The 26,346-nt window shown below is 40.9% G+C and overlaps 1 protein-coding gene across 1 annotated transcript in view; it reads left to right on the forward strand.

Annotated features, from left to right (window-relative positions):
- The window catches only part of phlpp2 (PH domain and leucine rich repeat protein phosphatase 2), a 102,071-nt gene that overhangs the window by 40,050 nt on the left and 35,675 nt on the right, over positions 1-26,346 (forward strand). The window contains exons 4-6 of the mRNA XM_063013057.1: positions 4,497-4,687; positions 8,111-8,236; positions 18,473-18,627. Of these exons, the coding sequence (XP_062869127.1) occupies positions 4,497-4,687; positions 8,111-8,236; positions 18,473-18,627 (472 nt within the window). The remainder of the gene's footprint in view (positions 1-4,496; positions 4,688-8,110; positions 8,237-18,472; positions 18,628-26,346) is intronic.

Genomic DNA, 26,346 nt, shown 5'->3' on the forward strand with positions numbered 1-26,346 from the left:
AAATTTCATCAGTGCTGCACGACTTTTCTCACAAAAAAATAAATACAGTGGACCCTTGACTTACGAATTTAATTGGTTCCAGAGGGCTGTTCTTAGGTCAAAATGTTCGTTAGTTAAACCTATTTTTCCCCATAAGAAATAATGTAGATAGAATTAATCCTTGCCAGACCTTCCAACCCCCCCCCCCCCCCACCTAACCTTTCTAATGTCTTAAATGGTCTTTTTTGTTGTAAATACAAGTATATTTTCCCTTAAATCTTAATTGATAGAATAGACATTACTGTAATAAACAATAATAAACAACAATACACAGTAGTAGTACTGTACTGTACATAAAAACACACCGCATCACATTTCAGTACGTGTGCTGTACCATACACCATAATAAATTTCCTTCTTTTTTTATAAAATGTATCTACCATAAACAACAATAACTCTCATATTTCTCTATTATTTCCTTCTTTATTTCAATAGTGTTGTATTTTGTAGGTGTAATTGCACGAAAGAAAGAATACTTTACTCAGCGACTTCCTTCTTCTCTCTCACTCGCTGTCCCCTCTGTCTGATACACAGTGACAGCTACTGGCTGGTGTAATTATACAACACAACAAATAGTGATTTTTTTTGCATTGTCTCACCACTAGGCTTCCTCTGCACATTCTTTGGGGACATTTTAATATTGAATTTTACAAAATATAAAGAACCCTGAGGGATCTGGTTCTGAATAGCTACATACTGCCTTCTGTAATCCCAGTGCTGCGCATATGACAGTGTAACACATCATGTATTTTAAAGCTCTTACTGAATGTTGTAAGATGATAAGTAGAGTTTTCCTTTATGTTGGAACATGATGCAAAATATCTCCATCATTAATGCGTAGAAAAAAGCCACATAAAAAGGTGACACATAGATCCACTAGTGCAGAATTTTACATGAAGTCAGACTCCATAGTGAAGCAAACTGGCTTCTCTGTGATTTTAAAGCATAATAGTTCCACCATTCATTATTTAAATTATCTAAATTTTGGATTAGAATCTCAGAATGCCACTTGTAAAATGAGCTGACACATGCACACTGAGGCTGGGTAGATGCACTGTCAATTTCAATTGTCACCTGTTGGTTATAAATGTTAGTGGTTTTTAACCATCAGCATCAATCAAACAATTACTTTTTATGTCAGCTATTGGTTAACTCAGAGGTGGGCAATTAAATTTTCCAAGGGGCCACGTAAGAAACTGGAACTGTGGTGGAGGGCCGGACCGACAGGGTGAACTCGGTGGCAACGCCGAGTTTCAAACTGAGGAGTTCAGAATCTTGGCACTGGTGTGCTAGCAGAACATCCCGCTGTGCCACCTGGGTGCTAAAACTTAAGTACATTTAAAGAAATCAGGACCCTTTAAAATAAAAAACAATCCTGTTGTATTGCATATGTGATGCACATTTATTTACGTCTGATATTTAATTGCCACTGACCTCATGCGGGCCGGTAGGGGACAGCCAAAGGGCTGGATGTGGCCCGTGGGCCATACAATGCGCAGGTGTGGGTTAACTTGTTCACCATTGCCATCCCTAGTCCAGTGTGTTGCCAAAGCCATTTGGCCCTGAACAGTTTTAAAAAATTAGGAAGCTCAGCTGGGCGTCAAGCCACGAGCATTGCGCAAACTTCCTGGAGGGAGTCTCCTTGGTGATCTGCTCTCACATCATTATGGAAGCTGGGAGAAGGTAAAAGTTGTGCATGTCCTTTGTACTTTGTTCATGAGGCAATTAGTCTGAGTGTTTTTGGGTTCTGGTGGAGATAGGACCCGTCTTGTGTCCTCTACAAGTCCTGTACCGAAGCCAGTACCGGCTACATAATCAGCTTGAGAGAGGCGAGTTTAACTTGGCATCAAGCCCAAAATTCATCAGTCTGACCACATCTGGGGAGGATGAGCTCAGGGACTTGACCATCAGCCAAGCTGCATGGGATAATGCTTGTGAAAGGGTGTAAGTGTATCAGTGGTTTCTTGATGTTCTAATACCTGGCAGTCGCTATTTAACTGTTTTCTGTGGTAGGATGTTATCGCGAGGTAATAAGGTCTGATCCACGGGTGCTCTGGTGGCGCAGAGGTAAATGACGCTAGCCTGCTACAGCTGGGATTCTGGATTATAATCCTCAGGGGTGCCTTTAGCCGGTCAGTTATCTACGTAAAGACATTATTGATTGTGTTCTTACGGGTGGTGGTGGGGGGGCTGTTGGGGTGGCTCAGCCCCTGCAATGGATTAGCAGGCTGTACGGGGTGTGTTACAACTGGGATCCAGGGTTCGAATCCCCAGCGGTGCTACAGGCCATTCAGTTTAATACTCTATTTAATGCTTTTATTTCTATTAAGTTCACTTTAAATTGCTAATGTGTGAAATGTGCTACACAAGTAAGTATGCCTCGCCTTACTGCATTACACCCAGTGATTCTGGGGAAACTGGACAAAATGCCACACTGACAGACTGGTCCATGTGACATCATTTCCTGGCAGTTGATTCTTTTTCACATACAGGGACTGCCCTGTATTCTGCATACGGCCTGTGTGTTTGTGTGCAAGTGAGAGAGCATTCTGACAGCTGCCTCCCTGTAGGGCGCTATGCTAAGCTCTACGTTGTGGGGGGGTGGCCACACCACTCATTCATACTGTTATTTTGTATTTCTGTGTAAATGCTTACTTTAAAGACCTGCTACTTACATGAACAGTGTGAATATGTACGAGGGATCTTCAAACTGTTTCCGCACTTTTATATTTTAGTTGGAAACGGTGAGGGTGGGAGGAGTAGTAATCGGTCGTGTGTGAGAGACTGAGAGAGAGCTTTTAGTCCGGATTTAGCACCATCTGATTTTCACCAATTTCAAAGAAGTTTTAAGAGGAAAGAAGACTCATGTGATGATGATGTGAATGCAGCGGTGCATCAGTGGCTACACGCTCAACCAAAAACATTTTTTGCTGATGGCATTAAAAAGTTGGTACGATGCTGGGAAAAATGCAGCCGAAGGTGATATCTGCTGCCAATTGACTACACTGTAGTACTCATCCTACATGTTGTGCACTTTACTGTTTTGTAAATATTTCAGATGCTGCTAAATTACATATCTGTATATTGCCTGTATATAATCTTATAGTTTGTATAATTTTGTGTTTTTGTGTTTAATGTATACATTGCTTGTACACTGTATTATTACTAGAGAGATACCATCAGCCGGAAACAAATTCCTTGTGTGTATCCACATACTTGGCCAATAAATCTGATTCTGATTCTGATATTGAGGTTAGGGTTAGGGTTAGGGCTCTACACAGACCTCACAGACCAAAGAAAAGTGCCACATTTCAGGCATTCATTATAGAACAATCATAAATTGATTGGTAGGTTAAATGGAAGCTACAATACACAGCACTGCCTACCTTAACGGTTGAATTTAAACCTAGAACATCCAGCGACGGTGCGAGGCTTCATGTTCTGTCTCAAAGATGAAAATTCTCGTCTGTGGTTTGTCATTCCCCCCCCCCTCTGCGTCCACAGAATCGGTTGGGAGCTTTCCGAACTCTGTTACCTTTATGCTAAGTTCACACTACACGACTTTCCAAGTCGTCAGGTCGCTGTACAGTTCACTCTACACAACTGGATCTCTTGTAATCTGGAGTCTTTCAAGTCGGTGTGGCTTTCACACTACACGACTGATCGGCGATAGGGGGTTTCACACTACACCATCTATCACCAACTGGAATCGCAGGCGAGCTTCTCTGGTCTCCCAAACTACGTTTTGTCACAAAAACATATGTGAGAAGTGACGAGGGGTTTAATAATACCACGTTCAAAAATGCACGTCAGCAAGTAGCGTAAAGTCAAGGAGAAAAAATAGTGAGTTGAAGCTTAATAAATATTTTTGCAATGCAACGTTGGTGTTATGTTACGATAAGGTCAGAAAGACTGTAAAACTTGAGTGTGTGCCCCTGCCCTTGTTCCACCTTTTTACAACTTCTCCCCTGCATTTCCACTCACCCTGTATCTTGCGTTCTCATTGGCTGTTGCCACCGCACTCATTGCCAGTCGGCCGACTCGTATCCAGATATTTAACATGCTAGATATTTATCTTCAGTTGCCGAGCACTCGGATCGAGTCGTTGAGTAGTTCACACATAACGATTGAGAGCCGAGTTTCGATCACAGAGTGAACGCCGAGTTGCTCCCGAGCCGGCAAATCTAGCGCCGACCAGTCACCGAGCGACAATCAGGGCAAAAATCATGTAGTGTGAACTAGGCATTAGATTTCTATATCTTGGACATTTTGACTAACCGTTTGTTAACTGATTTGCCGTTGGATTGCTAAGACCACCTCATATTGCAAATTAACCAGTAAATGTGAGGCACAAAACTAGAATTTTGAATAGCACAGCAAATTGCATATTACATGAGATTTTGATGGTCGTGAATTAGGTAGGGCCTTTATGTATATGTATATGTGTATGTTGACAGATCGGCCGGTGAACGCTGATCAGCAGGAGCGGACTCTACTGACGGGCGTCTTCATCGTGCGGAAGGGCAAGACGCAGCTCCACAAGTGGGCAGAGAGACAAGTCATCCTGTGTGGCACCTGCCTGATCGTAGCCTCCGTTAAGGACAGCCTGACGGGAAAGATGCACATCCTGCCCTTGGTCGGGGGAAAGGTAAGGCAGAAATCACCTTAATCATCCATTTTGCCCTGTTCTTTGTCTTCAAACTGAGCTGTGGGTGACAAGTGAAGAGTGGAGACTGGATGCTGGGACACCGAGGCCCGAATAGTCAGACTTACATTAGCAATGAGTCAGCTGGAATGGAATGATGTAGAGCATGCAGGATCCAGTAATTACATCAGGTACTGTTAGCAGCATTGAATCATCCAGCTTCTCTGAAACGATCTAATATGCTTTTCAATCGGTAGCTCTGTACTCATGATGCGTTCAAATCCGTATCTCAGTTTATTTCTGTCATCTTTTCTCATTAGGTTTGCCACTGAAATGGATGCACACACACGTTTGGTATTGAACATTATAAAAATGGATGATATGAGAATGTATTTCAGCAATCGACCATAATAACACACAACCTCAAGTGCTCTGTTGCTTTCATATAACAGGTTTGCAAAGTAAATGAAAGAATAAAGAAGAAAGTCATAAGATGTTTGGATTTTCCTCTCCTATTTTCCCCACTACCTCATGTGCCCCTTCAGACACAAGCCCAGTTACCAGCCCTTTTTTATCTCTGGATTTTAACTTTTTTATCAGGCAATCTAGTCATTTCCAGTTCCCGATTGTAAATCCACTGCAGCTTGCACATCCCTTAGTCTGATCAAGCAGAGCAGGATTACAACAAGCCTCCTTAGACACGTGACTAGTCTGCAGCCGCTTCTAATAACTTGCCAGTAGGGCTGCCACTAACAACGTTTTTCTGTCGATTAATCTATATTTTATCGATTAGTAGATTTAACTCGGAATCTAATTTATGCTTCTTTTATTTTAACAACAGACTGTATGACATAATAATATGGCACAAAACTCAATGTAAACAGGGTTTATGTCCATATTATCAAATTCTCAAGTGCTCCACATTAAACAAAGTGCAACGTGTTTATGCCATTCCGTGCACAAAGCAAAGTGCTTAAACTAATAGCAGAAATAAAATAGTTAGAGGGAGGCACGTCTCATTAAGTCCAACGTACAGTAAAGACAGAATGAGCCCAGATTCTAACCTACACATTCACTCCAAACTTACTTCCAATTTTAAAGGATGTAAACAAAGTGGTAAGCGTTAAGTCACAGTCACATGAGAAGCTTTTTGCGCTTTGATGGCCGCAGCAACCGCAAAAATCGCGAGCCCAATGGAGCAAGTGCGTGGCACTTGTGAATGCGCCCTACTTGAACTCGTGAAGAAATACGATATTCCAAGATGTCCGAGATAAAGAAGCTTAATGAAACAATATAGAAGTAAAAATGCGCCCTAACTGAACTTGCTAAGGAATACGGTATTCTAGGATCTCCGTGATTAAGAAGCTTAATGAAACAATGTAGAAGTAAAAATGTGCCCCTAACTGAACTTGCTAAGAAATATGGTATTCCAAGATCTCCACGATTAAGAAGCGTAATGAAACAATATAGAAGTGAAAATGTGCCCCTAACTGAAATTGCTAAGGAATACGGTATTCTAGGATCTCCGCGATTAAGAAGTTTAATGAAACAATATAGACGTGCAACATGGCGCTAGTGTTGCTGTGGTACCATCAAAGCTCTGCACAGTGTACAAACCACCTTTTTGTTTTGTGCCAGTTGTAAGTATTCCCAAACTTTTGATTATTTGGGTCTTGGAAAGCTTAGCTTTTCTTTGAAAGCTCTCTACAATTGGCTTTTGACTGCTGCAAACGGCATTTTTTAAAGACTGCGCTTAATGCCGGCAACTGGACCAAATACGACTTAGGGTCATGTACTGCCCTACTTACCATTGTTGGGTTCCCACACAGAGCCATATTGAATTCGTAGAGCCACGCTAAGCACCATGTGACTCAGCCAATTTTCTTGCAACGGTGTGCCAATCTGTCCCAGAGAAGATACCCCATTTGGTGACTCTGCTGAGAACTCACTAGTTTAAACACTCCGCAACACTACATGAGCAGTCTTGCCAGGTGGTACTTGTGGTGCGACCTTGCCAGCTACCAGTCTTGGGTTTGCTCACAGAGCCGTATTGTGAACAGAAAGACATGCTATGCTCTATGTGACCCAAATGCTTGATGGTCTAGCATGTTTCTGAAGAATTGTGGGGTAGTTCTTCTTTGTCAGGGTGCAGTTGATTACTAGTCCAGTGCTTTAACCATTGAGCTATCACAGCTCCTTTAATCAGAAGGTTGCTCATGATTGGATCTTTGAGCAAGACCCCATACCTCAGATTGTTAGTCTGCTTAGAGTTGCCAAAACACCCCAGACTTGAATATTCCCACCACCATGCTTTGCTAATAAACTGTGGTATCTGTCAGAATCAGAATCTTTATTTATTCACTAAGTACCAAGTGTACAAGGAATTTCTCTTCTCTGGATATAGATGTAGTAGAATAATGTAGAAAAGGTACACCGATCAGGCCTGACATTATGACCATCTTTCTTATATTGTGTTGGTCCCCCTTTTGCAGCCTCATATGCAACAAACTGTGATGCACTGTGTATTCTGACACCTTTCTATCAGAACCAGCATTAACGTCTTCAGCAATCTGAGCTACAGTAGCTCGTCTGTTGGATCGGACCACACGGGCCAGCCTTCGCTTCCCACGTGCATCAATGAGCCTTGGCCGCCTATGACCCTGTCGCTGTACCACTGTTCCTTCCTTGGACCAATTTTGATAGATACTGACCACTGCAGACCGGTAACACTCCACAAGAGCTGCAATTTTGGAGATGCTCTGACCCAGTCGTCTAGCCATCACAATTTGGTCCTTGTCAAACTCGCTCAAATCCTCACGCTCGCCCATTTTTCCTGCTTGGAAACAGGGAATGATCCCTGTTTAGGTGGGTAATGGCCTGGGGAAAGAAGCTGTGGAGGTGACGGTTGGTCAGAGTCTTTTTAGCTCTCGCTCTTGGTCTTCGCTTAGATGGAAACTGCTGGAAAAGGGAGTGACCAGGGTGTGAGGGGTCAGTCATAATCTTCCCTGTTTTCTTTCTCATTGTAGAAAAGTATAGATCTTACAGAGGATTTGTGGTACAAATACTCTTATTAAAGATTGGGCACAGATTCCCTGATCGCACCCCAAAATCTAGTGGAAAGCCTGACTTTCCAGAAAAGTGTGAGTTGTTATTGCTGTTCACTCCATACAATAGTAGGGTGTCTACATACTTTTGCTCAAATAATGTAGAGATGTTTGTGTACAGACTTGACTGACATGGTCTGAAAACTCATACCCTTGGATTGTCATGCCATATTAATGCCCATAAATTTGTAAAGGGGTGTCCAAGGTGTCCACACACTTCATTTTACTTTAATTATGCTTAAAAATGTTATACAGTATGACAATATAAGGTTTGTTTAGCTTTGTATTTTTATACTCATGATACTCTATTGTGAATCTCCAGGTGGAGGAGGTGAAGAGAAGACTGCACTGCCTGATGTTCAGCTCTGCCGGCCCCCAGGCCCAGACCTACTACGTCAACTTTGACACGTTGGCCGAGTACCAGCGCTGGCACCGGCAGGCCTCCAAAGTAAGTCCATGGCGCTTTATCTAATCAAGTCACTCATCAACTTTTCATTAGAAAGCCAAAGTCTGCTGGGTGAAGCCGAGTCTCTTCCCGTGTTTCTCTTGTGTTTATTACCCAGTCTTCTAGCACAGAATGTCTATGTTGTAAACACAGATTTTCCATAAAGCACCTTTACTGTCAGCAGTGACAAAGGTGCTGTGTGGTAAATATTGTGAACCTCTTGATCTCTCTCAAAACCTAATGTGCTGCCTTGCTGCCCACTGTTTACCTGTGCAGTTGCCTAAGTAACGAGGACTCCACTGACTGAGGACTCCACTCAACTGACTTGCGCCCCCTCCGGCACGCAATCAGTACAGCCTGCATTTTTCATCTGCACGAGCCGAGTTCATACACCGAGAGACACTGCGCACGGAGGGTCACACCCCCCTCAATGTTATTCCTCAGCCCTGTGCAGGTGCCGTCAGTCAACCAGCAGGGGCCGCAGTCGCACCAGTTATGAGGACCTATGCTCCGACTCTACCCCTAACCCTGAACAACAGCCAAACGTCGTTCATACTGCCGCCCAACCCAGTCGGAAAGGCAGAGCTAAGTTTCGATACGATGTATCTAGAAACCCAACTCTGGTGCGCTAGCGTACTTTACCGCTGCGACCACCTGAGCGGCAGGCTAGAAAACAGATTATTAATTCGCTCTATTTAGACAGCGATTATGTCCTTGTCCACCGCCGCGGTTTTAGCTTACTAAGCTAAGAGTTAATCTCGGGTCAATCAAACCGAGGGACTGAGATGACACAACCCACTAACATGCCAGCTGACACTTTATTCCGTGTTAAAATACTCATGACAAACCCAAAATTGCAAATGAACTGGGGACAGTGGTAGCACAGCAGTTAAGGTACTAGACTAGCAATCAGATGGTTGCAGGTTCAAGCCGCACTACTGCCAGGTTGTGAATGTAAATAATTGATTTAATATGGGACAGTTGTGACCTAGTGGATAAGGTACTGAACTAGTAATCCAAAGGTTGCTGGTTCAAGCCCCACCACTGCCAGGTTGCCACTGTTGAGCCCTTGAGCAAGGCCCTTAACCCTTAATTGCTTAGTCAATATACTGTCTCTGTACTGTAAGTTGCTTTGGACAAAAGCGTCTGCTAAATGCTGAATATGTAAATGTAAATGTTATAAAATTTAATAATTTGATTAGAATTACTTGCACCTCACCGCTTTTATCCGCCGCTTTATTTTAGACATTTTTTGGGGGTAAAATTGTGCCACACTGAATGTTTGGTTTGCCTTTGCAGCTAAGGAAGCGCTAGGAGCTCCCTTGATTTTCGGTCAGAATATTGCTCAGAATAAGGCGTCTCAGTAGGCAGCATTTTGAGGCATCTAAGAACTGAAACAGGCTTCTTTTCAGAAGTGTAGAAAAATGCTGTCTATATATAGAGATCACAGGGTTTTGAAGTGACTTGGGTTTCATACTAATAATTATTGTTATTTGTTTTATACAAATTATTATTTTTATTACTATTACTATTACTATTACTGTTGTTAGTATTATGCACTTTTATTATGCATAATATTTAGTACTATTTTACAGTTACTATCACTACTTTACTATTATTAGTAGTATTTTACACTTACTATCACTACTTTATTATTATTAGTACTATTTTACAGTTACTATCACTACTTTATTATTATTAGTACTATTTTACTTTTACTATCACTACTTTACTATTGTTAGTACTATTACTATTAACAGGACTATTACCATTACTATTATTAGTACTATTACTATTACTATCACTACTTTTCTATTATTAGTACTATTACTAATAACAGGACTATTACCATTACTATTATTAGTACTATTAGCTCAGTGATAGCTCAGTGGTTAAGGTACTGGACTAGTAAGCAGAAGGTTGCCGGTTCAAGCCCCGCCACCACCAAGTTGCCACTGTTGGGTCCCTGAGCAAGGCCCTTAACCCTCAGTTGCTCATTGTGTTCAGCTCATTGTGTAAGTCGCTTTGGATAAAAGCGTCTGCTAAATGCTGAAAATGTAATGTAAATGTACTATTACTATCACTACTTTACTATTATTAGTACTATTACTAATAACAGGACTATTACCATTACTATTATTAGTACTATTACTATTACTACTTTACTATTATTAGTACTATTACTAATAACAGTACTATTACCATTACTATTATTAGTACTATTACTAATAACAGTACTATTACCATTACTATTATTAGTACTATTACTATCACTACTTTACTATTATTAGTACTATTACTAATAACAGTACTATTACCATTACTATTATTTGTACTATTGCTAATAACAGTACTATTACCATTACTATTATTAGTACTATTACTATCACTACTTTACTATTATTAGTACTATTACTAATAACAGTACTATTACCAATACTATTATTTGTACTATTGCTAATAACAGTACTATTACCATTACTATTATTAGTACTATTACTATCACTACTTTACTATTATTAGTACTATTACTAATAATAATAATAATAATAATACATTTTATTTATATAGCGCTTTTCAAGATACTCAAAGACGCTTTACATAAGACAAATAATCAAAACAAATACGTACATACACCATACAAATCATAGTACAAAATCAAAATAGTACATCAACATCAAGAATAATTAAGATAAAAACAAAGAGAGCAGCATAAGACAGTTCATTAAAAATGAGCTAAATTATGAGAGAGAACAACAAATATAGAACAATTTCTTAAAATTAGACAGAAACAGGACAGATTTACATGCAATCAGGAAACTGAAAACTTTACAAGTTTTAGGATCTAGGACTTCACATTTCTGTCGTGATCTAAGTATAAAAACTATTAAAAAGAATAGCAAAAATAAAAGCATTTATTTCGTGTTGTTACAAGTTAAATGCCATATTGAATAGATGAGTTTTGAGAAGTGACTTGAATTTGGACAGGTCAGGACAATCTCGTAGGTGTTTGGGGAGAGCATTCCATAAAGATGGAGCAGCTATGGAAAAGGCCCTGTCACCCCAGGTCCGGTGCTTGGTCCTAGAGGGTATGGACAGTAGGTTAGCCTCAGAAGAGCGAAGGCTACGGGAGGGAATGTGCTGATGGAGCAGGTCGGTGAGGTAGGATGGGGCCTGATTATGGAGAGCTTTGTGAGTGAATAGAAGAATTTTGAATTGAATGCGTTGAGCAACGGGAAGCCAATGAAGTTTTTGTAGAACAGGTGTAATATGATCACGGGAGCGAGTATGAGTAAGGAGGCGAGCAGCTGAATTCTGGATATACTGAAGTTTTTTTAGGATTTTGTTAGATGTACCATAAAGGATGCTATTGCAATAATCAATTCTGGATGTAATAAAAGCATGAATCAAGGTTTCGGCGGCAGAAAAGGAGAGTGATGGACGTAGACGTGCTATGTTTTTTAGATGAAAGAAAGCAGTTTTGGTGATGTGATTTACATGGCGGTCAAAAGAGAGGTTGCTATCAAAAATTACACCAAGATTTCGGATGTTAGAAGACGGAGACAAAGTGTCATTATCAATGGTAATTTGAAAATTTTTTGTGGTTTTTGCCAGGGTTGTAGGACCTACGATGATCATATCTGATTTTTCACAGTTTAATTTGAGGAAATTAGCTTTCATCCACAATTTCATTTCAGTGATGCAATTTGTCAGAGTGGAGTGAAGTTCAGTATTAATGGATTTGGAGGAGATGTAAAGCTGAATATCATCAGCATAGCAGTGGAAATGTAAACCATGCCGACGTATGATGTCACCAAGGGGGAGCATATAAAGAATAAACAAAAGGGGACCTAACACTGAGCCTTGGGGAACGCCTTGGGACAGTGGAGCAATGGCAGAACTACAATTGTTGATATTAACAAACTGTTGTCTGTTTACGAGATATGACCTTAACCACAAAAGGGCAGTACCAGTGATGTTGACAGAGGATTCAAGGCGGGACAGAAGAATGGAGTGATTAATGGTGTCAAGAGCTGCAGTAAGATCAAGGAGGACGAGAATATTAATTTGTCCAGAGTCTGAGGAAAGAAGAAGGTCATTTGTGACTTTGAGGAGGGCTGACTCAGTGCTGTGCTGGGGGCGGAAACCAGACTGAAATGATTCAAATAGATTATTGGAATTTAGGTGATCTTTGAGCTGTGAGGCAACAACACGTTCCAGTATTTTCGACAGAAATGGAAGATTGGAAATGGGCCGAAAGTTACTCATAATGTTAGAGTCAAGTCCAGGTTTTTTAAGTATGGGAGTAACAGCAGCCAATTTGAGTGATTGAGGGACTGAGCCAGAACTAAGAGAGGAATTGATTATCTCTGTGATAAGTGATGAGATAACTGGAAAACAACCCTTAACAAGTTTTGATGGAGCAGGATCCAAAACACAAGTGGAGCTTCGCATCCCTGTTAAGATCTCAGATAGGTCCAAATGAGACACAGGTGAGAACTGAGACAGAGGCTGGGTAATAAATTGAGATGAGATAGGCGGAGAAACAGAGATGACAGGGGAAACTGTCAGAAAATTGTGGATATTCTCAACTTTTGTTTGAAAAAATGAGAGGTAAGAGTTACACTTGTCAACTGTAAAGGAATTGGTAGTATTGTCAACTGGTTTGAGAAGTTTATTTATTGTGGAAAAGAGAGTCTTAGGATTTGTTGATCCAGCATGTATGAGTTCGGAATAGTAAGTGGATCGGGCTGCCGTAAGAGCGTCTTTGTAATGTTGAAGATAATCAGAATAAATCTGATAATGTACTGTTAGACCGGTTTTCTTATAAAGTCTTTCAAGCTGGCGTTTACGGGATTTCATTTGGTGAAGCTCAATTGTGTACCATGGTGCAGAATGACTAAATGAAACAAATTTGGTTCTCAAAGGAGCCAGCTCATCAAGACATGAGGCGAGTATGTCATTATAGTAATCGACAAGGTCAGATGAATTACTAGACAGTACAGGACAGACAGACATCTTTTTAACAAGAGAATCTGAGAAAGCAGAGGGAGAGATATATTGAAGATTCCTGAAGGATATTTTACGTTTAGCTCTAGTGATGGGCCTAGTGACCTCAATGTCCATGATGATTGTCAAATGATCAGAGACAGTAAGGTCATGGCTGGACGGCTGATGAACTAGGACACCAGTAGAGCAGACAAGGTCAAGAGTATGACCTTTTTTATGAGTTGGAAAATGTATATGTTGTGTGAAATTAAAACACTGTAACAATTCCAAAAATTCCCTGGCAAATTTACAGTTGTTGTCATCAATATGGATGTTAAAATCACCCATAAGCAGTACAGAGGATGAGAGGGCACTAAGCTGGGTTAAAAAATCTGAAAAATCAGAGAGAAAGGAAGCGTTTGGCTTTGGCGGACGATAAACTACAGCAGTGACCAGAGGAGTAGGCCCTGACAACTTGAAAGCCAGGTGTTCAAAAGAAAGAGCAGCAGGAAAAGACAAAGTGGTTATTTTAATATCATCCCTATAGACTGCAGCAACACCACCACCTCGCCCTTCCATACGAGGTTCATCAATATACGAGTATCCCATTGGCGTGGTCTGATTTAACGTAAAATAATCCAAGGGTTTATGCCAAGTTTCAGTGAGACAGAAAAAGTCTAGTTCACTGTCAGATATAAATTCACTAAGTACAGTACTTTTTGTGTTGAGTGAACGAACATTAAGCAATGCCATTTTCAAGTGGTATTGTTGTGTAGTTGGCTGTGAGGAACGAGGAAGAGAACGGAGATTTGCTAAGTCCACTCCGCGTTTCCCATCCCACTCCGTGGACAGCGTTGTCATGGAGACTACACCGCTACTGGTGTGCAAGGCAGCAGCGCTCTGATGACGTGTTTGCGGAGCGACAGTGCGCACGGCTGACCAGAAGGATGGAATAGCGTTACCGTTTCGAAGATAAACAAGCTTTCTCCGGGAGCCCCTGTGAATATAACGAGGCCGGCGAAGGAGTCCAAGCTGTTTGATGACTGAAATACACGATGGAGTAGTGCAGTTGTTGAACTTCCTCAGCTGGTCAACGGAATAGTTCAACATCGTGCCGATCCCAGGAAAACTCATCCACCGTTCACCACCGGCCGCAGACGCGATGTACAGTAGAAAGAACAAAAAGTATCAAAAGCACAAATAAAAGTATCAAAAGTAACATAAAAGAAATAGATCCACAAGGTGTGTAAAAAGATGAAAACGAAAAACGATAAAAATACAATAAAATACGGTAAAATACGGTAACGGTAGCGGCAGCCAAATGCGCCAGCGTCCACCATCACCATGGCAACTCTAGCTTATAACAGTACTATTACCATTACTATTATTTGTACTATTGCTAATAACAGTACTATTACCATTACTATTATTAGTACTATTACTATCACTACTTTACTATTATTAGTACTATTACTAATAACAGTACTATTACCATTACTATTATTTGTACTATTGCTAATAACAGTACTATTACCATTACTATTATTAGTACTATTACTATCACTACTTTACTATTATTAGTACTATTGCTAATAACAGTACTATTACCATTACTATTATTAGTACTATTACTATCACTACTTTACTATTATTAGTACTATTACTAATAACAGTACTATTACCATTACTATTATTAGTGCTATTACTATTACTATCACTACTTTACTATTTTAAGTACTTTTACTATTATTAGTACTATTTTACTATTACTATCACTACTATTGCTGTTGTTATTATGCATTATTATTATGCATAATAACATTTTACTAATTTTTACTATATTTTACTATTACTATTATTACTTTACTATTATTAGTACTATTGCTATTATTAGTACCATTAATATAAGTTATTATTAATAATAGTCGTTTTTATTCTGAATTGCATTATTTTATTTTATTTTATCCCCCCCCCCCAACAGCCAATCGTTGTTCATGCTGCTGCCCAGCCCAGTCGGAAAGGCAGAGCTAAGATTCGATACGATGTATTCGAAACCCCAACTCTGGTGCGCTAGCGTACTTTACCGCTGCACCACCTGAGCGGCTATGCATTGCATTATTATGAAAAATGCAATCAAGACAGCTGAATTGTTGGTCTGTAGTTTATTCATCACATGACCCATCACAACCTCACCCGTCACTTGACCCATCACAACCTTAGGCCCTGTCCACACAAGCATGAATAATTAAAAAAACAAATCTAGATTTTCTTCTATATAAAGCTAAAAGCAGGTTACCAGAGAAAATAAACAGCACTAGTCTCTTATTGTATGACTACAACCAGTAAAACAGGGTGTGTTTCTATTAACAAGACCACTGCTGCAATGTTTACATAATGAGCATATTGGGCTGCATTCGTCGCTACACTGGGTGCATATTGCAGCGTTCACAGAAGTCCTGATTTAAATGAAGACAGCATTTTGTGAGTAATTATAGCAGCAGTCTTATGTCATTTTAAAGACTACATAAATTAAATTCTTCGGTTGTGTTTTTAGGTCAGACATCTCCCTTTTTGCCTGGGTACTCCTATTCGGTTCCTCCTCACTGGCCTCTACCCATTAATTACATGCTCTTTTGTAAACATCAGCAATTTCTAATTCTAAATTTCTCCATCCAGTGGAAGATTGCTGAAAATCCAGTCAAAGATGGCTGAAACACAGAGAGGGAGTAGACCGAGCACAATGAAAATCTAATGTAGACAGGATTAGCTTTGGAGGGAGGCCTGTGTGAGGTGAAGCGATGATTACTGTGATGACAGGGTGAGAGTGAGAGAACGATGGAGAGAAAGGAATCACGCCAGTGATGAAGGCGTTAACATTAACATCGAAACGATTCATTACGTCTGTGTGTCTGTTTGTCTGTGGTTGTGTACAGGCTTCACATGTTGGGATTAATGAACAGTGGAAGTCGCTGCCGGCTTTGTGGTGTTGGTTCCTAAACACACTTTTTCAGTACAAAGGCGAGACTGCTGGACTGCCAGATTACATCTACCGCTGCCTTTCACGCTATCACTCTCTCTCTCTCTCACTCTGTTTCTTCAAGGCAAGCTAAGGCAGCAATCTGTTCTACCACTGATACACTCTGTGTTTATAAGAGCAGCTCGGTCTTGATATTTTAGCTCAATGCAATAAGTTTAAAAATGTGTAGCACTTTGAGGGTTCCTTCCTACAAAGCATTTTATTCAGGTCAGGGTCTTGGCAGTCTGGTTTTAATGGAAACACTGGGTGCAATGTATTGGCGCTGGATAGAGAGCCAATCCATTACAGATATGTCATAGTTTCATAGTTATGTTTGTTTATTGTATAGGATGTTTTAAGCAACAAAGGGTAGAATTTTGACCACAAGTGTCGTTTGTTACATTTGTGACGCCCGGGTGGCCGCCAGCTTAAGGTGTGAAACTCAAGGCCTGCCTCGTCATTTTTTTTTAAAATTTATTTATTATTATTTTTTTTAAATATTTTTTCCCCTTTTTTCTCCCCCTTTAGCGCATCCAATTATCCAATTTGCATCGTGCTTCCTCTCTGTCTATGCCGAACCCTGCCCTGACAGAGGAGATCGAAGCTAACCAACATCCCCTCCGAAACACTGGCAGCAGCCGGATGCATCTTTGCCACCCACACATTGATGAGTTTGGCGCCACCTAGCGCTGCATGCGGAGAGACACACCCTAAGGGCACCCTCCCTCATCTCCGGTGCTGGCGCCTCTTAATCAGCCGGCAGAGATCGTAATCGCATTCTGACAGAGAGAGACCCACCCCCTCCGGTCCCCAATCCCACCCCCCCACCTGAACAACAGGCCAATCGTTGTTCATATAGCCGCCCGGCCTTCGACCGGTTGAAGGCAGAGCTGGATTCGAAACGACGCACTTTCGAAATTCAGCTCTGGTTGCAGCGCGTGTTTTTTACCGCTGCACCACCTGAGCGGCCCGCCTCGTCAATTTATGTGTACGACATATGATTGTCTTAAAATACACTGTAAAATCGTGCATAAACTGCATCTCCCACAATGCATGTCGATTTTGTGTCCTTTAAGCTCTCGTGGGCCACATAAAATGACGTGGCGGGCCGGATTTGGCCCGCGGGTCTTGAGTTTGACACGTGTTCTAGCAGAATATCCAACTGTCCTTTGTGGTACCCACCCAGGCGTCACAAATGTAACTGACACTTGTGGTTGAAATTCTAGATTTTGTTGCTTAAAACATCTAATACATAATACAATAAACTATGACATTTTCCACATATCTGTAATTAATTAGCGCTCTGTCCAGAGTGACAGCATCCCGCCACTAAATGGCAATGTTTCCACATCAGCTTTTAATTAAGGTGGTTTTCCAACAAATGATGTTGAGAAATATTTACAAATAATCCCAAAATGTACAAGAAGAGAAAATTGAAGCAGAAGGAAGGGAATTTAATGAAAGATTGGAAAGTGAATACAAGAAGAAAGAAGAAGAAAAACCGGTACGTCTCTTGTGTTATGAGGCCGTGTCTGTGGTAAAGGAGGACAATATAAATGTAGATATACATTATAAATATACAATATAAATTTGGCATTTTGACACCAAACAGAGTGTATCCTCCAAGAAAAACCACAAATTGTACAGGGCTTAAAAGGCAGACTGCAATCACGGCAGGACACGTTACAATCGACCCTTTGAGGGCCACCCCTTATCAAAGACTCAGCCTTTCCTGGATGCTGCTTTTGTTTCATACCATGATTACAATCACCTGTTTGGAATCACATCATTATTTAGTTTTTTCACCTCTATACTAGCCCTAAATTGCCCCCGTCCCAACTTTTTTTGGAATGTGTTGCAGGCCTGAAATGCAGGAATGGAGGTATATTAACAAATAAAAATGTAGAATATTATACCGGGTCGGGTAACGTGCTGGAGGTGTGATGATGACTTGATGTAAATGAAATTATGAATGATCTTTATTACTTAGCTCAGCAGGACAGAAATAATCCAAAACACAAATCATGACTATGACCCCTGGCAACCTTTACTATATGGACACAAGTTTTGGGACACTTTCTAGTTTTTGGCCTGCTAAGCTCTTGGACCACCGTATACAGATTGCTGACCAGACAGACGTGTCTCTGGTTCCGGTGGTTAAACTAATTTCGTATGTAATCAAACATCCAGAACGTTCTTTTAAATATTTTTTGTGTACCCTTGTTTGTTTGTAGGTGGTGTCTCAGACAATTAGCTTGGTGGATCTGTCCTGCTACAGTCTGGAGGAGGTGCCAGAATACTTGTTCTACAGCCAAGACGTCACGCACCTTAATTTGCGCCACAACTTTATTAGTCTGGAGGGTCCTGGAGGTCTTTGCAACTTTAACAGGTAAATATCGGACAGTGTTCACCAAGTAATCCATCAAATATACACTTGTGCCACTGATTTCCTGTTGAATGTGTTGAAGGATAACACACTACCTCTTCAATGTTAGTGTTACTGTTAGTGGGGGGGATATATTAGGCAGCAAGTGAACATTTAATCCTCAAAGTTGATGTGTTAGAAGCAGGAAAAATTAGCAACCATGAGGATTTGAGCCAGTGTGTCAAGGGCCAAATTGTGATGGCTAGACGACTGGGTCAGAGCATGTCCAAAACTGCAGCTCTTGTGGGGTGTTCCCGGTCTACAGTGGTCAGTATCTATCAAAAGTGGTCCAAGAAAGGAACAGTGGTAAACTGGCAATAGGGTCATGGGCGGCCAAGGCTCACTGATGCACGTGGGGAGCGAAGGCTGGCCCGTGTGGTCCGATCCAACAGACGAGCTACTTACCTGGAGAACACATGGCACCAGGATGCACTATGGGAAGAAGGCAGAAAAACAGCCCCAAAGCATGATGTTTCCACCCCCATGCTTCACAGTAGGTATGGTGTTTTTGGGATGCAACTCAGCATTCTTCTTCCTCCAAACACGACGAGTTAAGTTTCTACCAAAAAGTTCCATTTTGGTTTCATCTGACCACATGATATTCTCCCAATCCTCTTCTGGATCATCCATATGCTCTCTGGCCAACTTCAGACGGGCCTGGACATGTACTGGCTTAAGCAGGGGGACACGCCTGGCACTGCAGGATTTGAGTCCCTCTCTGCGTAGTGTGTATACTGATGGTAGCCTTTGTTACTTTGGTCCCAGCTCTCTGCAGGTCATTCATCAGGTCCCTCCGTGTAGTTCTGGGATTTTTGCTCACCGTTCTCATGATCATTTTGACCCCACAGAATGAGATCTTGCGTGGGGCCCCAGATCGAGGGAGATTATCAATGGTCTTGTATGTCTTCCATTTTCTTACAATTGCTCCCACAGTTGATTTATTCACACCAACCTGCTTGCCTATTGTAGGTTCACTCTTCCCAGCCTGGTGCAGGTCTACAATTTTCTTCCTGGTGTCCTTCGACAGCTCTTTGGTCTTGGCCATGGTTGAGTTTGGAGTCTGACTGTTTGAGGCTGTGGACAGGTGTCTTTTATACAGATAACGAGGTCAAACAGGTGCCATTAATACAGGTAACGAGTGGAGGACAGAAGAGCTTCTTAAAGAAAAAGTTACAGGTCTGTGAGAGCCAGAAATCTTGCTTGTTTGTGGGTGACCAAATACTTATTTTCCACCATAATTTACAAATAAATTCTTTAAAAATCCTACAATGTGATTTCCTGGATTTTTTTTTCTCATTTTGTCTCTCATAGTTGAAGTGTACCTATGATGAAAATTACAGACCTCTCTCATCTTTCTAAGTAGGAGAACCTGCACAATCAGTGGCTGACTAAATACTTTTTGGCCCCACTGTGTATATATATATATATATATATATATATATATATATATATATATATATATATATATATATATACAGGGGTTGGACAAAATAACTGAAACACCTGGTTTTAGATCACAATAATGTATTAGTATGGTGTAGGGCCTCCTTTTGCGGCCAATACAGCGTCAATTCGTCTTGGAAATGACATATACAAGTCCTGCACAGTGGTCAGAGGGATTTTAAGCCATTCTTCTTGCAGGATAGTGGCCAGGTCACTACGTGATGCTGGTGGAGGAAAACGTTTCCTGACTCGCTTCTCCAAAACACCCCAAAGTGGCTCAATAATATTTAGATCTGGTGACTGTGCAGGCCATGGGAGATGTTCAACTTCACTTTCATGTTCATCAAACCAATCTTTCACCAGTCTTGCTGTGTGTATTGGTGCATTGTCATCCTGATACACGGCACCCCATTGGATGCACATGGTCCTCCAGAATGGTTCGGTAGTCCTTGGCAGTGACGCGCCCATCTAGCACAAGTATTGGGCCAAGGGAATGCCATGATATGGCAGCCCAAACCATCACTGATCCACCCCCATGCTTCACTCTGGGCATGCAACAGTCTGGGTGGTACGCTGGTGCAATGTGCAATTAATGAAGATTGGCCACCAGACTGGTCCAATTTAGCCATGAAACCTCCCACACTAAAATGACAGGTGTTTCAGTTATTTTGTCCAACCCCTGTATATATACAGTATATATATATATATATATATATACAGTGTATCACAAAAGTGAGTACACCCCTCACATTTCTGCAGATATTTAAGTATATCTTTTCATGGGACAACACTGACAAAATGACACTTTGACACAATGAAAAGTAGTCTGTGTGCAGCTTATATAACAGTGTAAATTTATTCTTCCCTCAAAATAACTCGATATACAGCCATTAATGTCTAAACCACCGGCAACAAAAGTGAGTACACCCCTAAGAGACTACACCCCTAAATGTCCAAATTGAGCACTGCTTGTCATTTTCCCTCCAAAATGTCATGTGATTTGTAAGTGTTACTAGGTCTCAGGTGTGCATAGGGAGCAGGTGTGTTCAATTTAGTAGTACAGCTCTCACACTCTCTCATACTGGTCACTGAAAGTTCCAACATGGCACCTCATGGCAAAGAACTCTCTGAGGATCTTAAAAGACGAATTGTTGCGCTACATGAAGATGGCCAAGGCTACAAGAAGATTGCCAACACCCTGAAACTGAGCTGCAGCACAGTTGCCAAGATCATCCAGCGTTTTAAAAGAGCAGGGTCCACTCAGAACAGACCTTGCGTTGGTCGTCCAAAGAAGCTGAGTGCACGTGCTCAGCGTCACATCCAACTGCTGTCTTTGAAAGATAGGCGCAGGAGTGCTGTCAGCATTGCTGCAGAGATTGAAAAGGTGGGGGGTCAGCCCGTCAGTGCTCAGACCATACGCCGCACACTACATCAAATTGGTCTGCATGGCTGTCACCCCAGAAGGAAGCCTCTTCTGAAGTCTCTACACAAGAAAGCCCGCAAACAGTTTGCTGAAGACATGTCAACAAAGGACATGGATTACTGGAACCATGTCCTATGGTCTGATGAGACCAAGATTAATTTGTTTGGTTCAGATGGTCTCAAGCATGTGTGGCGGCAATCAGGTGAGGAGTACAAAGATAAGTGTGTCATGCCTACAGTCAAGCATGGTGGTGGGAATGCCATGGTCTGGGGCTGCATGAGTGCAGCAGGTGTTGGGGAGTTACATTTCATTGAGGGACACATGAACTCCAATATGTACTGTGAAATACTGAAGCAGAGCATGATCCCCTCCCTCCGGAAACTGGGTCGCAGGGCAGTGTTCCAGCATGATAATGACCCCAAACACACCTCTAAGACGACCACTGCTTTATTGAAGAGGCTGAGGGTAAAGGTGATGGACTGGCCAAGCATGTCTCCAGACCTAAACCCAATAGAACATCTTTGGGGCATCCTCAAGCGGAAGGTGGAGGAGCACAAAGTCTCGAATATCCGCCAGCTCCGTGATGTCGTCATGGAGGAGTGGAAAAGCATTCCAGTGGCAACCTGTGAAGCTCTGGTAAACTCCATGCCCAGGAGAGTTAAGGCAGTTCTGGGAAATAATGGTGGCCACACAAAATATTGACACTTCAGGAACTTTCACTAAGGGGTGTACTCACTTTTGTTGCCGGTGGTTTAGACATTAATGGCTGTATATTGAGTTATTTTGAGGGAAGAATAAATTTACACTGTTATATAAGCTGCACACAGACTACTTTTCATTGTGTCAAAGTGTCATTTTGTCAGTGTTGTCCCATGAAAAGATATACTTAAATATCTGCAGAAATGTGAGGGGTGTACTCACTTTTGTGATACACTGTATATATATTTTTTTTTATTATTTTTTTTTTTTTGGCTGTTTAGGGTACAAACAGAGCCCAATTCATGGTTTTGAAATAGGATGTTTACCAAACTCATGTTCAGGAATATATAGTGTACTATATATATATAGTAGATATAACTTTCTAGATTAATAACCTCCTGCATTTATATGAGGAAGATTGTTGAAACATGGATTGCTTGTTTATTGCGGTCGCAGTGTGTTGCTGATTAGATTATTACCTTTACCACCTTTACAGTCTGTTTTGCTGTTTTTACTGTTGACCTGTTTTTTTATTATTTTATTATCTTTACTACATAGGTGTTAACAAAAATAATTGTTTTCGCTTGTTTTCCTACTATTATAGTTTAAAGAAAGTTATGCAAACCTCAATTCCACAAAGGTTGGGACAGTAGGTGAAATGCAAATAAAAACAAAAAGCAGTGATTTGCAAAGCCACTTTGAATATCTTGTGTTTGTATTGTTTGTCAGTTTTACCTCATGACCTTGTTTCATGTTAAGCTCATTTACGTCCTTTTTTGAAATGTGAGCTGGCTTGAATTTTAAACTGAGTGTAGCTTATGTTCTTTAGTATATGTACTTTAGCTTGTTTAATCCCAATAAGCCACTTTTAATTGCTAATATTGAGATTTTTACAACTCTGGTTGGACCACTGGTTAGTTTGTTGGTTTTCTGGCACAGACTTGACCTATTATTACAGGCTACACAGTCGATACATTAGCACGGCTCTTCTAAAAGCTTAATTTTAGCCTGATTTAATCATTTTTAATCATTTTCCCCCAGTTTCCTCCCCTAATCTAGTTGTATCCAATTACTCTGATTGTGTTACGCTTCACCCTACTGATACAACCCTCCACTGCTGACTGAGGAGCTTTGCATCTGACACACGCCCCCTCCGACACGCGTGCAGTACCGACTGCCTCTTTTCACCTGCACGAGGCGAGTTCATATGCGGATCAGCTTTGTGTATGGAGAGCCACACTCTAATCAGCATTATTCCCCAACTGTGCACAGGCGCCATCAATCAGCCAGCAGAGGTCGTAATTGCACCAGTTATGAGGAGCCCTGGTCCGGCTTGTCCCACCCTGTGAACAACAGCCAATCGTTGTTCATGTAGCTGTCCAGCCCTGCCGGATTGCACAGCTGAGATTCGATGCGATGTATTCGAAATCCCAGCACTGGTGTGCTGGCGTGTTTTACCGCTGTGCCACCTGAGTGGCCTTTCAAAACTATTTAAAAACTATTTGTATTTTGTTTTACATCATTGACCTGCTTTGTATTGTATTAATGACTTCACCTCTTGACTGATGGTTTGAGATTTTGCTATGAAGAATTTTGAGGTTATTTTCAGATATTCAGTTATGTTATTCAGTTCCTGCAATGCACCGGCCCAGACCATCAGACTTGCCTGACACTTTCTTTTACCATGAGGTTAGCAATGAATGCTAGTCAAGTTGTACAGTGACAGTTTTGAAACTTGGGCTTTTCATTCCAACACAGTCACCTCTAACCCCATGTATGTAAATATTTATGTTTGGTGCATCTAAAATTACATTTGACCATCCAGACAGTTGTTCTGTTAGCACAAGGTGACACTTTGGGTTTTCATCTTAGCTTTTGTACTTAGACAGTCGTGTGTGTGTGTATGGATGCTCCTGTATGGAATATTATGATCCACCTTACGAGATCTGTACAAGGCTTGGTAGCTTCATTGTATTGTTTATAGCTTAGTCTAAAAGCTGCAGTCAGATTCACCAGGAAACAGAGCCGTTTCTAGCTGTGTCATACAATCACTAATGGGGAATAAGACAGCTATGCCTCAAGGTTAAATCCAATCTAGAATTTTCTACACAACTAAATCAATCTGTTGCTGCATGTGTGTCTTTGTATCTTGTAATGCAGTGACATTTACTGTAGTTTTAAAAGATTATTGCCTGCTCCAATTACTATCCATAGACTTGGATTAATAGGGGAATGGAGGGAGGCTAAATACGTTTTCCAGTCTTACCCCTGTCATGAATAACATTGAACAATTGTGCCTATTACCAATATAATTCATTCTTTAGAAATGTATATTACCATGACTAAGGTAAACAGGCTGTATTTATGTATGTTCTTGTGTTTGAATTTGGAGATGGATGAATGTAACCAAATACCAAAACACCTCCAGGGTGAAACATGGTGGTAACCGCATTATGCTTCTCTGTGGCATGAACATGGAGAATTAGATGACGGATAAATGTAACCAAATACCAAAACATCCAAACTCAGCCAAACTCTGACTGGGACAACAATTCAGATTTTAGCATTACCAATGACCCAAAGCATACAGCAAAAACAACATTGAATTGGCTATTTGGCAAATATTTTAATGTTTTTTGAGTGACCCAGCCCAAGTCCAGATTTAATTCTGTAGAAGACCTGAAGATTGCAGTTTGCTGCTCCAACCAGTATCCTTAGACTTTTATTATAAGTGGGATGGAGCAAGGCTAAATGGGTTTTCCTATCTTACCCCTGTTCTGGCTTACATGTGAATATTGTGCCTATTATCAATATAGTCTTTAGAAATGTATTTGACCATGACTGTGTGGTGAACAGGCTGTATTTATGACTGTTCTTGTGTTTGAATTTGGAGATGGATGAAGGTAACCAATTACCAAAACACTTCCAGGGTGAAACATGGTGGCCGCATCACAGCCAAACTCAGACTGCATTACAATGACCCAAAGCATACAGCCAAAACAACACTGAATTGGCTATTTGGCAAGTATTTGAGTGGCCCAGTCCAAGTCCAGATTTAATTCTGTAGAAGACCTGAAGATTGCAGTTCACTGCCCCAACCAGTATCCATGGACTTTCATTATAAGTGGGATGGAGGAAGGCTAAGTGGGTTCTCTTATCTTACCCTTGTTCTGACTAACATGTAAAAATGTTTGCCTATTACTGATATAGTTCAGTCTTTTGGGTATTTGACCATGACTGTATGGTAAACAGGCTGTATTTATCTCTGTTCCTGTTTTTGTGTTTGTTTTTTTGAGAGCGAGAGTAGGTGTAAATGTGAGGAAAACTATTTTGTTTTGCAGCTGATAAAGACTTCACACTTGGTTGCATATTGTTTTCTCAGTACTTGTTGCGTCTATTTAATAACTGTGTGTGGCGGCACAGGGGAAAAGAACAGTTTACAGTGCTGCGAAAATATTTTCCCCCTCCTGATTTTCTCTACTTTTGCAAAATTATGACATTCAGTGGTGTTAGGTCCTCATATAAAAAGAAATATAAAACAAAAACGCTAGAAAACAGAAGACACAGTTTTTAAATGATAATTTTAACTATTTAAAAATACGTTCTGCAACATTTCTATCACTCACATTTATGCAACAACTCAACAGTCACTCTAAAAAAGCTTTAAAATGTCTGTGCAAAGATGGGAGAACCTGTTAGATGGGCAATCATATCTGCGGCACTTCATAAATCAGAATCCTTATGTAGATTGGCAAGACAGAAGCCACTTTTGAGTAAAAGGCATTTCCATGCAAATGACTCTCTGGTCTGATGATACAAGAAATGACAGAACTTGACAGATTTGACAGAACATCAAGCAGTATGCCTATAGGAAAACATTTACTGCCCTTCATTTGGCTAATACCATCCCTAGGGTGAAACATGGTGGTGGCTGCATCATTCCTCTCTGTGGCAGGAACATGGGGAATTAAGAGATGGATAAATGTAACCAAATGTCAAACATCCTTAAAAAAACATTCTGCAGATCACAGTCAAACTCACAACCAATTTCAGCATTACAGTGACCCAAAGCATACAGCCAAAACAACACTGGATAGTTTTTTTGTCAATTACTTTAG

Source organism: Trichomycterus rosablanca, chromosome 17, assembly GCF_030014385.1.
Source record: "Trichomycterus rosablanca isolate fTriRos1 chromosome 17, fTriRos1.hap1, whole genome shotgun sequence".
Taxonomy (NCBI): Eukaryota; Metazoa; Chordata; class Actinopteri; order Siluriformes; family Trichomycteridae; genus Trichomycterus; species Trichomycterus rosablanca.